Below are 14,663 nucleotides of genomic sequence, written 5' to 3'. Positions count from 1 at the left end.
AAAAAACTTCACTTGTTCAAAAAGCTTAAACATTTATTAAATAAATTATTTTGTAGTTACAAATCTATAAAATATTCATTTCTTATTGCCAAGGCTTGACAATTTAATACAAGGTTCGTCATAAGTACTTACATGCAGTCTTGTTAAGAATACTTTTCAAAAGTATTCAGAATACGTATTTAAATGTAATACAAAGTGTAATTTGTATTTAAAATACGTATTAATACTTTCTTTTAAAAGTATTTAAATATGAATACAAATACCTTCTAAAAGTATTTAAAATACTTACACAAATACTTTTTTTAAAGTTAAATAAAATATAAATGAATAATTAATAATCAATAATTCAATTAATTCAATGACTAGTTGACTACTACCCACGCCATGAAGTACTTATTGAATAGTTTCTTTAATCAAGGCAACCAAACCCTCTTTTGAATCCCTTCACCTATTGTGGTTATTGTAAAAATATTTTATACAGAAAATAAATATGACAAAAAAAAAAAAAGTTCAATAACATTAATATCAATATCTTTATTATATCTAAATTATGAACTACTACCACAGTGCCACCCATTTAATAAGAAGAAACACTATTTAAAGATTCAAGATAAATGCCAATCCAACCAGTGGTGATCAGTGTCTTGTATGCCATGGTAAAATATGGAAGTGATAGGAGCCAAGGGGTTTCAGCGTTTAGTCATTCTGTTATCTGCTTGTATTTTGGCGAAACCTTATTTATAAATTAACAGATGTTAGAACCACTTTTAAAAAAATATTTTAGAATTTAAAATAGTACATTTCCAAATATTAGTAATTGGAATTTGGAGTAGCCCACGAGAATGAAAAAAAGTATTTAGTATTCTAGAGTAAAAATACAAATAAAAAGTATTTTTTAAGTATTTAAATACAAGTATTCGAATACTTAACAAGACTGCTTACATATTACATAGAAGATTATACCTACTCTTTTCTTTATGTCTATTACCAATACCAAACATTTTTCCTTTGTATTTAATATAGGTAACCTTTATTTACATCCCATATCTTTAATTTTTTTTTATGTAAAATAGTTTATTATTGAAAATTATATAAATTATAATATCTTCGTAAAATACTGCATCAGTTGAATCGTGGGCGTAAGTCTGTTTTTATATATATAAGTAAATAACTACTGTAACCAAAAAATCTTAAAAATATTTTAAAAACGTTAAGTTTATATACATGTATATGCCTACATAAGTTAATATTTGACGAAATTGGATATTTAAATAAAGATACCTTAATATACATATTTTTTTGGAGATTTAAAACTTTTACGTACATCATTATATTATACACAAAGAAATTTTCAAAAAATGGATATTAATTTTATGCTATTGCCTATTTATTTTATACCACGAACCTATTCACACTAAATTAGACCATTCCATGGTAAGTCAGTGTTGTCTCAAAAGTGTTAATAACAATAATATATAATATTAATATACCTATACTATTATAATAATTATGATGTATTAATAGTTAATACTATAATAATTGCAATGTTTTCGGAAAAATCTATTCAACCTACCGTATTACTTATAGTAAAATAAATTACTTTAATAGGATTATCAAAAAACATTTCATCAAATATACTTAGTAATCGGCTGTTTTTGCTCTGAATCATTTTTCGTAGGTATATATGCGATGAATTATCATCGAGTCAAAATTTATCACCCACCAATAAATTACAGTGATTTACTCAAAACAAAGTAGGTACACTCGAACCTACTATAATACAGCATATGACTATCTTTACAACTTTTTATTTTTTTTCAATTCATTATTAGTTTTAATAATGCAATTTTTTGTTGTCACATTCTTATTTTACCGCAATTTATGTCATTTTATCCATATCCAAGAGAAGATACAATGGTTTTCGGCTATATGGACTGAAGCCCCTCCCCTCGCCCCCTTCAATGCTTTTTCAAATATTCTCTCTTAACTATATTATAGTTGATTTACAAAAAAAGTTTAACTTATATGTATACTTATTAGGTCTATAACAGTATCAACAATATACATTTAATAGGTTAATAGTTATTCAATTTTTACTAGATTTTCCTGCCTGGGCTACATATATTCTTGAATCCAACCATGTTTCAATGAATTATGTAGATACATATATATTTTGTGTCTAACACACATCGGTAATCAGAGATTCGTTTTCATATACACTGGTCAGTGTATATTATATTAATAAGACAATAGCTTCGCCACATTCGTTTTTTAAAGAGATGATTTGATGATGTGTAAAAAAAAAAAAAAATAATTAAAATAAAAATGTTCACTCTTGCCAATTATCAAACAAGCACCTTGGTTGTTTTTCCAAGTTATGCATTACTCCATAATATGATCTTTATATAATTTTAGCAACCCGATACATTTTTACACCCAATATGCATAAATGAATCCTGCTATACAGTCTGCGTGCATTTTTAATTGATTATCGTCAAGATGTGGCTCTTATATTTTACCTATATAATATTATAATTGATACATACATGTTAACCTCAAGATACAATAGATACGAGATAGTTGAAGATACATTTATCATTTTCGAAAAAATACTAGATACTATAGACACTTTGTTTTTCTTACCTTTAGAAACAAGATACTAGATATTAGATATTGTAACTATGAGTTATACGATGCATTTTTTAAAATATAACTAGGTATACCTATTATACTTTTATGTTATATATTTTACTTAAACATACACCATTATCTGCGCTTGATAATATGAATATGGTTTTTTTTTTTATTACAAATTCAAAAATAATCTTTCACCTTGATTTGTAATGAATTAAAATTAGGTACAAAAAATATTTTTAAAAATTTCAGGTTTTTATTATTATTATTTTTTACTTACATGCATCGTAACATCGTGTGTTATGTTATTTTTCATATAAACCGAAAATGGGTATTTTATTTGATAATGTTACCGATAAATTTAAAGTGAGTTCTCCATTCCGCATGTTCTTATATACTGCACATACATAGTTAAGCATAACTAAAAGAATCATTTTTGGCAGCTGGCTTTTTCTACGCGAGTATACAATTTTAAAATAATGAACTGTTTTGCCAAAAACCCATTTTGTGGATTTCTGTCAAGCCGCTTATATATTAAATAAACCAACATAAAAACAACTATTATGATTTTTAACAAGTCAATTAGATTATTGAATTAAAAATCAACATTTCATACGTATAATGTCATGGTGTACTAATAATAATTATTTGTTCAAGATATCGTGTCCATAAATTAATTAAATTATAAATAATATTATATTGTTAGTTTTTTGTTTGAAAAAACCTAACTATCTAAAAAAAGAAATTCTCGATGGAACAAAAACGAATTCACTAAATTTTTATAAATTCACTATATTCCTGCGTATAATATTATTATTTTTAATCATAGTTTTTATTTTGTTAAGAAAAATGTGAAAGTATTTCGAGTTTCCGTCCTACGCCGATAACGTATTAGTATATATATATTGTATAAAATATATGCTTTAGGTCATCTATTCTAAGATTTCTAATTAATTTAACTCTCTAGAAATACGCATCATTAACAATGATATAAACGCATCAAAATAAATCTTTATAAAAACATTAAAATTAATAATTTCATTACGATAAAAGCCAACTATATTTTCAAGACTACAGAAGATATTTTAATGTTTTTCACGTAGGTACGAGCAAATAGGTGGTTAAAAGCTGTGTGGTGAAAAACAGAAATGTCTCTGGGCGACATTTACAATCTGAGCAGAAGAATACGTGAGCTAGTAAACAACTCACAATTATCGTAAATCACGCGGTATAAAGTACAGAACATGATGTATAGTATTTAAAATTTATTGTGTTTTTCATACGTGTAGGTTCAATATATAAATAATAACGTGTTTGAGTACAGCAGTAGATTAGCTGAAGTTCAAGCGCGACACGAGCGCAAAACGCAAATAGGCTATAATAGCATCTGTCCTCGTGCAGCCCTATTGTATAGTTGATAATATTATGTGATTTAGTGATATGTTATAGGGCTACCTTGTCCACGTTTGTCTCTATCCACTGCTCCATTTTATATTTTACACGCCACTAATAATTATACGGAGTCTCTAATACGACCGGTGATGTCGATTGTCGAACACCAATGCGGACCAAGAATTGAAGTTAAGTTATGTAATATTTATATCATACACTTTTGTAAAATTGTGTATCGTACCCGGTTATTAAAATTGAATAGTTTAGCCCATAATATTTCATTTATACATAAATTAATATTGTTAAATTATTTATAATTAGATTATAATTGTTAGTTTATTCGTGTGCGTTTGAAGTTATCGGCGTGTACGATAAATATTATTATATATAAAAATGTCTGTGCGTTTTTTAGTACTCACTAATCTCCGGAACCACTTATCCAACTGGCAAACAATTTTGCATACATATCCCTTAAGACTCTGGGAGTGTTTATAGATTAAGTCTCCAGCCTATACAGGCCTCCTATAGGGTGGCTTACACGGGAATTTCGTTTTGGATCACGAAAATCTAATACTTTTTTTGCTTACATAGGTATAGCTACGGCTTAGGGTACCACCAATGGTAGTTCTTATAGTATAATTATCTATATATTATATACAAATTAATGTAAGCCTGTAGCTAATATAAATACTTAAAAACTTTAAGATTTTTTTTAGAGGTATCAGAAAAGTTTAGAGAGTATAGTTTGAATCACATTCAAAAATATACCAAGTGCTATATCTAACCCGCGACAGGTGGTTGCCAAAATCGGTTGAATAAGTTCACAAAGTGAGGCAAACCGACGCCGATTTGCCAATGAATTGAGGTATACTAAAACCGATGTACACCTATAAAGACCCGTATTTTGTAACTGTTCATTTTTTCCCCTCCCGAAGTTGGGTAATACAGCTAGTTTATTAATAAAATAAATAGTTTGATTTTCAAGCGTATACGACACGATTATTGCAGTTTCAAATCGTAATGTGAAAACCAGATGTGTGCCATGTGTTATGTGTATAATATAAATTATAAAAAATGACAACGAAAACGACGATAATATTGTTATCGGTTATTATAATATAGGTATTATATTACTGCTGTTTGGGATTTCGTATATTTTGTAGACGACGTTGAAGGTGTAGATCGTTATATAAGTAATATTAAAATCCCACTACTACAGTCTATAACTATTTACGTTTTCGCACTATGTCGATAGTAATATTATTATTATTATTTCGTAGGATTTACGTCGAGGGTATTATCCTGCAGCAGGTCATCTAATGTAAACCACCTCATATATATATATATATTACATACACCTGGGAAACTTACAAGATTTATTGATATAATTAAAGAATATTTTCAATGAAAAAAACAAATAACACGCAAACATTTTAACAGATTAAACCGATTTTTTCCCGACTCGTCGGACCACATGTTGAGTTCACATAAATAATAAGAATAAAATATAGTACAAAGAAAAAAACCGAAGAGAGGCATAAACTGTCAGTCGCACTGTGGCAGCAGCAGCAAATCGAAGATATTGAATATAGTTACGCCATATCCGTTATATAATTGGACATTTACAAAGAAAATAATGTAAATACCAACTATATTTATATGTATTTGATTCGAATATAATACAGTGCACTATAGTACACACGCTAAAATCTATATAAATAAGCAGTTTACTAATTACTTTGTATATTTATATTCTTTGAATTTTTCCTTACTCCGCGATAATAGAATCTTGATTTAACATCAAAGTCATCTATATTATTTAAAAGCTTTTATAGGGATATATTATTATACAGATTTATACGGCTCTTCTTTGTAAATTAAAATGTATTGTATTTACCAGTGGTGGATTCAAGGGATTCAAGATATTAAAACAACCTACGTACCTAGATGTAACAATATGAGTTAGGTAATAACTATAATTATAACCACGCCTTTTTTGGGCCCCTTGCAAAGAAAATCCTGTATCCGCAACTGGTACTTCTATATCACAAATACACAATGCGTTGTATTGCAATGTTTAGAATAAATACACTCACAAACAGATTTTTAACAGCGTATACCGTTGTTTGTTTTGACAACATCACTCCTTTAGCATAATATTATTATTATGAGCGTAATATACCACATATAAACACATATAAACACTAAAACACCGGTCCCGCCTTTTGTCGCCTGTCATCGTTACACATATTTGATTTATAAAACCAAAGTATAGGCACTTAAAATTTTATTTTAACAGCCGTGCGAGATACATAATATAACATAACATATAACTATAATATTGCTGCTCGTTTAAATATCTTATCCAAGAATAACATAATATATAGGTACAGGCTGATTCACCAAACACGCTCGTCGCTCAGTAATATTGATAATTTAACATTTTACAATTGTAAAAATTGGCAGGAAATTGTACCACAGCAAGAAAATTTATAAAACCTGAAAATATGGTCTAAACTTCTAAAGTAACCTTAACATTTCAAAAAACATAATTTGAATAAATGCATTATTCAATGATAAAAGAGGACTGGATGAAATGTTTGGTGAATCATCCAAGGTATATAAATTAATTAAGATACTACGGGTCTATTTGTATAATTTGAGCATTATTGCATTACCTTTACACATCATTATTCGACTCATTCCGGTATCCGGTTATCTATAATTATGTACAATACATAATAATAGTTATTATATTATGAGCCTCTGTATTTTGTGAATTTTTGACTTGTAATATCAAATGTTAAACATTTTATACATTTTTAACCACAAAATAATTAATAAATTATAACTTTGATAAATGTTGTCAAAATTTGAACTTTAAATGCTTATAAAAAAAATTGTGCCTATGTATTTTTAATATTTTTCAACTGTTAATAGAACGATATATCAGGAGCCTTATATTAAATGTTCACGCTTTTTTACCCAACAAATAAAATTGTATTGATATTTATAGAAAAAAAAACTAAAAAAATGGAAACTGAAAATGTCCGTAAACAGCTCAAAATAAGTCAAAATATTATTGTGTATAGAAATTGCTAATAAAAACATTCAGTCAAAATTGCATGTACCTACAGTCATTTGTTAAGAGTTGCACCAAAAACCAAAATCGATTTTCTCAAAAAGAGATTTTGCGTAAAAATTCCCGTTTTTCCTTAATTATTCTTTTGTTTTTCACGTCGCTTTTGAAAACTACTGGGGAATTTTTTCCTTTGACCCCCCAAAGTACCAACTAGATTCACTTTCCTATCAGAAAAGTTACTGTTGAAGAAAATCCAAGTACTTTTCCTGTCCTAAAAGGTGATGACAGAAACAAAAAAAAAAAAACACACACATAATTGTACAATCAATACATTCATCGCTTCGCTCTGAATCTAATATAATATATATATTATATATATTAATATTATTATAAAAAGCTATGTACAGTATGCAACGTGACCTCTTCATAAGTTATCAATTTGTTTTTTATTTCTTACAGCAGTTTAAAATTATTACAAATACATTGACACGTTTTTTTTATATAGACATTTAAAAAAATTGAATACTTAAACGACAAATACAATTAATTTTCATCTGAAGATTTTAGATGTTTTGTTGATATTAAATGTTAAATATTAATCGTTGAGACTTGAAACTTATTACGATTCGTATATAATGTATACTTAACAGAATGAAATGTTTAAATTATTTTTACGAATCTCTTTACGCTGTTTCACTACATGTTTTGTATTGACTCATGAATGAATAATAATATATATAATATACCATATATTATAATATGAATTTATATTAGGTATATGCGATGTTTTTGATAAAAATAAGTTGAACCTACCAGCTAACCTAACCTAATTAAAAAATTAAATACTTATAATATACTAAATAAATTATGAAATATCCTTAAAAAAAGTAGGCTGATAGACAGTCTCCGAAGTCCGAATTGAATCGTTTTTCATCGAATACAATGATCAATCATTGAATTCAAATTAAACATGCATCCATTACCCAACTCAATTTTTTATACGTAATGATTTATCATTGAATTAAAATGTATATTGCTCGAATTGTAAAGTGAGTTCAGTAATCTACTCAATGGAGAGGTGCTCTCAAAACCTACTATATACAGAGAGACTTTTACGGTTTTTTTCTTAATTTAAATTTACACGGAAGTTTGATGTATATTATACTAATATATGTAAGTTGGTCTCCGCGGTTATGGTGGCCATAGCAATTACTGCAGTAATTCATAGCATTCGCTCTTCACTAATTTAATTTAACTGTGTATGATAATCAATAAAATAAAAATCCTTGGAAAATTGCATCTTGATAGTTCACAGATGAAATGTGTTAAATTATAATATTTTTTATACAATTCGATGGAATAGTCAATATGCCAATATTACTGTTAAGTATCATATTATTTTAAAAATGTCAGTTATTTATTATAAAATCGTAAACAAAAGTCAAAATGCGGACATACTTTGCGCGTTAAATAAGTACTCCTTTCCGGACGAATGAGTGTAAAGAATGTTAAATGCTTATAAAAAAAAAAACCGTGACTAAGGATTTTTAATTTTTTTCATCTGCCTTTGAATCAATAACCTAGGAGCCTTCTATCAAATTTTCAAGCTTTTTTACTCAACAGATAACATTTTATTGATATTTATAGAAAAAAAAACTAAAAAAATTGAAAACTGACAATGGCCTTACAATGGATTTATACAATAAATTTTATGGTGTATAGAAAATGCTAATATAAACATTCAGTCAAAATTTCATGTCCCTACGGTCATTTTTTTTAGAGTTACACCAAAAACCAAAATCGATTTTCTCGAAAACAGATTTTGCGTAAAAATTCCCGTTTTTCCTTAATTTTTCTTTAGTTTTTCACGTCACTTTTGAAAACTACTGGGAAATTTTTACTTTTGACCCCCCAAAGTACCAACTATATTCACTTTCCTATCAGAAAAGTTACTGTTGAAGAAAATCAAAGCACTTTTACTGTTCTAAAAGGTGATGACAGACACAAAAATAAAAAAAAAAACACACATCATTGTAAAATCAATACATTCATCGCTTCGCTCAGAATCTAATAAGGAAAAACGGGAATTTTTACGCAAAAAATTTTCGAGAAAAAGTGTTCTCGAGAAAATCTATTTTGGTTTTTAGTGCAACTCTAAAACAAATGACAGTAGGTACATGAAATTTCGACTGAATATTTTTATTAGCATTTTCTATACACCATGACATTTTCCAAATATTTTGACTTATTTTGAGCTGTTTACGGACATTGTCAATTCTCAATTTTTTTAGTTTTTTTTTTGTGTCTGTCATCACCTTTTAGGACAGTAAGAGTACTTGGATTTTCTTCAACAGTAACTTTTCTGATAGGAAAGTGAATCTAGTTGGTACTTTAATTCCCCAGTAATTTTCAAAAGCGACGTGAAAAACAAAAGAAAAATTAAGGAAAACGGGAACTTTTACGCAAAATTTGTTTTCGAGAAAATCGATTTTGGTTTTTGGTGTAACTCTAAAACAAATGACCGTAGGGACATGACATTTTGACTGAATGTTTTTATTAGCAATTTCTATACACAATAATATTTTGACTTATTTTGAGCTGTTTACGGACATTTTCAGTTTCCATTTTTTTAGTTTTTTTTTCTATAAATATCAATACAATTTTATTTGTTGGGTAAAAAAGCGTGAACATTTAATATAAGGCTCCTGATATATCGTTCTAATAGCAGTTGAAAAATATTAAAAATACATAGGCACAATTTTTTTTATAAGCATTTAAAGTTCAAATTTTGATCAAATTTATCAAATTTATAATTTAATAATTATTTTGTAGTTGACAATTTATAAAATGTTCAACTTTTATAGCTAAGGATTGAAAATTGAAAACAAGGCTCTATACACCATAACATTTTCCAAATATTTTGACTTATTTTGATCTGTTTACGAACATAGTCAGTTTTCAATTTTTTTAGTTTTTTTTCTAAAAATATCAATAAAATTTTATTTGTTGGTTAAAAAAGCTTGAAAATTTAATAGAAGGCTCCTAGGTTATTGTTTCAAAAGTAGATGAAAAAAATTAAAAATCCTTAGTCACAGTTTTCATTTATAAGCATTTAAAGTTCAAATCTTGACAAAATACGGATAAATCACGAAAATTAGCAAATTATTTTGAGTTGAGAATTCATAAAAATTTTATTTGTTCGGTAAAAATGCGTGAAAATTTAATGTAAGACTCCTGATATATTGTTACAATATTAAAAATACATAGACACAATTTTTTTTATAAGGATTTAAAGTTCGAATTTTGATAAAATGTATCAAATTTAAGATTTTATAATTATTTTGTAGTTGAAAATTTATAAAATGTTCAACTTTTATAGCTAAGGATTGAAAATTTAAAACAAGGTTCCACGTAAATAGGTTATGTATAAATTACTTTATTCACAATAATATCATCAAAATATATACTTGGTAATATCATAGCCGTTTTCGCTCAGAATCGTTTTTCTTATACAATGATATTATATCATTGAATTCAAATTTAACACCATGCATTACAGTGACCCACTTATAACCTACTGTACAGCAGACCAAATCCACTTACCCACCTTTTTACTTTTGACCCCCCCCCCCCCCCCACCAAAGTGCCAACTAGATGCACTTTCCTATCAGAAAAGTTACTGTTGAAGAAAATCCAAGCATTTTTACTTGTCCTAAAAGGTGATGACAGACACAAAAAAAAAATAAAAAAAAATACACATCATTATAAAATCAATACATTCATCGCTTTGCTCAGAATCTAAAATGTTAGTACGGGAATCGGACATTTCGGCACGGATATTTCGGCGCGAAGACAAATTGGCGCTGGGCATTTCGGCGCGGCTAACCTAACTATACCTAGTATTAAATGTTTTCGTAATATTTTTTTTTTTAAATAAAATTATCCGTAATCACCGTAATAACCGTAATCGTCAATAGTACAATCCAGTCAATTATGTGTAACGTAAAAACCGATTAAATAGGTAAGATAAAGGTAGGTACCAGCAGTTAAGATAAAGCGATGAATCGACCGTCTGACCGTAGACGTGTAGAGTATTAACTGTAGTTTGTAAGTCAGTCATAGTGGAATAGTCGATCAGTAATATTCAGTTATAAAAATTTCTAATTAAGATGTCAAATAATTTACTATCAAATCGTGGACGTGAAATTTTACCGAAAGACGGTTTCATGTATGTCTTCGATAAATTTAATTTTAATAATACAATGCGATTTTGGAGGTGTCGCAATAAAGATTCTTGTAATTGTCGAATTCATACAGGAATCAATGATTATATTATTCGAAAAAAAATGAACGACCATACGCATGATTCTGAGGCAGCTAAAATTGAAGTAGAGGCTGCAATTACAAAATTTAAGACATGTGCACTTCAAACAATGGAGCCTACATCAGTTGTAATAAACGAATGTGTTGGACCTTTATCCGAAGCAGCTAAAGTAGGTACAAATTTCAGACAATATTTTTATTTTTACAAGGCCCGATAATTTAAATTTAAGAACTATAATGTAGTTTAGCAATGTTTTTCAAAAATTAATGAATTTTGAATAATGAATAATCCGACACACGCACAATTATTTAAAAAGATATTTTTGTTATTTGTTTTAAGGCCACTTTGCCAAATAATTCATCATTGAAAAAAACGGTTCGCCGAAAACGTCAGGAAATCCAAATGGCTCCAAATAATCCAGCTGATCTAACTACACTTAACATCCCACCCGCTTATACTATGTATTCTCCATCAAACGGTAATGAGGAAATATTTTTACAAAGTGATAGTGGTCCGGGACCTAATAGAATATTAATTTTTGATCGATCTAAGAGCCTAGATATTTTGGAGAATTCAAAAATTTGGTACATGGATGGGACATTTAAAGTTGCACCTACATTATTCAGTCAAGTTTATGTAATATTAGCTGAATATTTACACGGTATCGTGCCTATGGCTTACATTTTACTCCCTGATAAACAATCAGTCACATATGATTATATGTTTTCAATGTTAAAAAATGTAAGACCTAATTTAAAACCTAAATCAATTTCATGCGATTTCGAACAAGCAGCCATAAAATCAATAAATAAAAAATAAAAAAAAAAATTTTAAAAACACACTTTTCCATAAAAACATTTAAAAAAAAATTTTAAAAATTGCACTAAAAAGACAAAAATAATTCTCTGTACTTAAAAATAATGAAAAATTTATTGATGAAAAATTTAAAAGTGTGTGGTGCTCATACACTTGACATATATTCCCAGTCACTATCTAATAAACATGATTGAACAAAGAAGTGTATGTGAGACTTTCCTTGGCTTTTAAATTTTTCATCAGTAAATTTTTCATTATTTTGCTCTTATACTTGACATATACTGCCAGTCACTATCTTATAAACAGGATTGAACAAAGAAGTGTATGTGAGACTTAGCTCGGCTTTTAATGTTTTGTATGATGCACCACACACTTTTAAATTTTTCATCAATAAATTTTTCATTATTTTTAAGTACAGAGAATTATTTTTGTCTTTTTAGTGCAATTTTTAAAATTTTTTTTTAAATGTTTTTATGGAAAAGTGTGTTTTTAAAATTTTTTTTTTTATTTTTTATTTTCTACTTTTTAGTTGAAAGTAAATATTTTTATTAAACGTTTAAGAAATATGTTAAGCTTCGTAAGAGGTTGCGGTTTTTTTTGGGGAAGAGAGAAAGTTCAATATCTGCGAGAGATATTACGGCGACGTCGTGGGGACAATCCTTTTTTTTTTTTTTGGTCCATGTCCCAAAATGACAACGGATTATTGTATTGTCATCCAAGACCAAGGTCTATACCAATTTTCAGAATTTTTCATCTTCAAAAAGTGCCTCAAATCGAGCGCGCAAGATTTGATCACAGACAGACGTGAAACCAAACTTAAGAAAAGTGTTAAAAAAGCATTTTCTGATGTTAAAATATAAGGGTGTTTTGTTTATTTCATTTGTCGAAAAATTTTAAAAAACAAGTTGGTGTATTAAATCTCACAACTCGATACAATAATGACGCTGATTTTTTTATATCAGTTAAAATGATAATTTCATTAGCTTTTGTAAGATTAGAAGACCTTGATATTGCAGTTGATTCACTGGCTCAACATCTTGATGAAGAATTAAATGACTTATTAGAATGGTTCGAAGATAATTATATAGATCGAACTAACCGTAATGGTCGGGGAAGAAGAAATGCGCGTTTCCCTCCGGAAATTTGGAATCTATATGATAGACTCTTAAATTCTGAAAATAGGACAAATAATCATGCTGAGGCAGCAAATAGGAGATTAAATATTGAAATGGGAGTGTGTGGCCCAATAATTTGGACATTTATAAATTGCTTGAGAAGGGTCCAAACAGGCCACGATGTTTTTATAGCGCAACTAACTGCTGGAGGGAGTCCCCCTAAAAAATTAAGAAAATACACTGACCTAAATCACCGATTATATAAAATAGTAAGCGAATATAATATAAGAAATTGCATTGAGTATTTAAAAGGAATCGCACATAATATTTCTTTAAAATAAATTTCAATTGTATATTATTAACATTTTATTTATATTAATTCATTTTTTTTTTAATTAATTTTATCTAACATTATATTATCAACATTATATTTATTTGTATTTTTTAAAATTGTAATATTGGAATAATATATTTATTTGTATTTTTAAAATTGTAATATTGGAATAATGATATAGGTAATATTATTTATTTTGTATTTTTTAAATTGTATATTAATATACCTGCGGCGCCGAAATGCCCAGCGCCGATTTGTCTTCGCGCCGAAATAGCCGTGCCGAAACGGCTGTGCCGAAATGTCCTAGATCCGTTAGTACTGATAATACACGCAATTGCCTTTAAAAATTTTTCTTACGTATATATATTCCGTATCTTCATCAATTCGACTAAATACATAAACATTTTACAGGTCGCATCTTTTCATCAATTTTTATTTTTTATACGTTGAAATTTCAATATTTTTTTTCTATTACTATTTACTATTGAATACCACGAATAAATATATAAAACTAAAACAATTTTACCACTTGCTGTATATAATATAATATGGAATACGTAATTGCCTCAGTTCTAGTGAATGATTTCTGGAGTTTCGTAAACGCATTCGCGCACTCAACTTGAAATATTGTATGTTTCAAAATATGTCAAAAATAATTGAACTTTTTCCTCTTGTGAGTTATTTTTCAATATTATATTCCATATTGGTTTAACTTCTGCGCGACTGCCGATTGGTAAAAACAAACAGTAAGTAGGTCTTGCGACACAACATATTAAATATGTTATATGTAAATCGGCTACTTACAAGCATGCAGTGGAAAAAACTTAATTTATTATTTGTAAGGAAGCTGCAAGTTCAAAGTCCATAAAAATTAAATAATAATAATTCAATATTTTATAAACATAACAAATTTATAACTACTTGAAGTATATTATATTTCCGTAAGAAAATGTTTTTACCTTGGAA

The 14,663-nt window shown here is 27.9% G+C and overlaps 2 protein-coding genes across 6 annotated transcripts in view; one reads left to right on the top strand and one right to left on the bottom strand.

The window, feature by feature from the left end:
* LOC132948482 (adenylyl cyclase 78C) overlaps positions 1-14,663 on the bottom strand; it is a 169,487-nt gene that overhangs the window by 110,552 nt on the left and 44,272 nt on the right. The window lies entirely within an intron of this gene.
* LOC132949007 (FLYWCH transcription factor 1-like) lies at positions 10,927-14,617 on the top strand. Its single transcript, XM_061019747.1, has 2 exons — positions 10,927-11,601; positions 11,772-14,617. The coding sequence occupies exons 1-2, from the start codon at positions 11,278-11,280 to the stop codon at positions 12,249-12,251; spliced, it is 804 nt and encodes a 267-aa protein (XP_060875730.1). The 5' UTR covers positions 10,927-11,277; the 3' UTR covers positions 12,252-14,617.

This window comes from Metopolophium dirhodum, chromosome 7 (genome assembly GCF_019925205.1).
Source record: "Metopolophium dirhodum isolate CAU chromosome 7, ASM1992520v1, whole genome shotgun sequence".
NCBI lineage: Eukaryota > Metazoa > Arthropoda > Insecta > Hemiptera > Aphididae > Metopolophium > Metopolophium dirhodum.
This window is presented reverse-complemented; position numbering and strand designations above follow the sequence as displayed.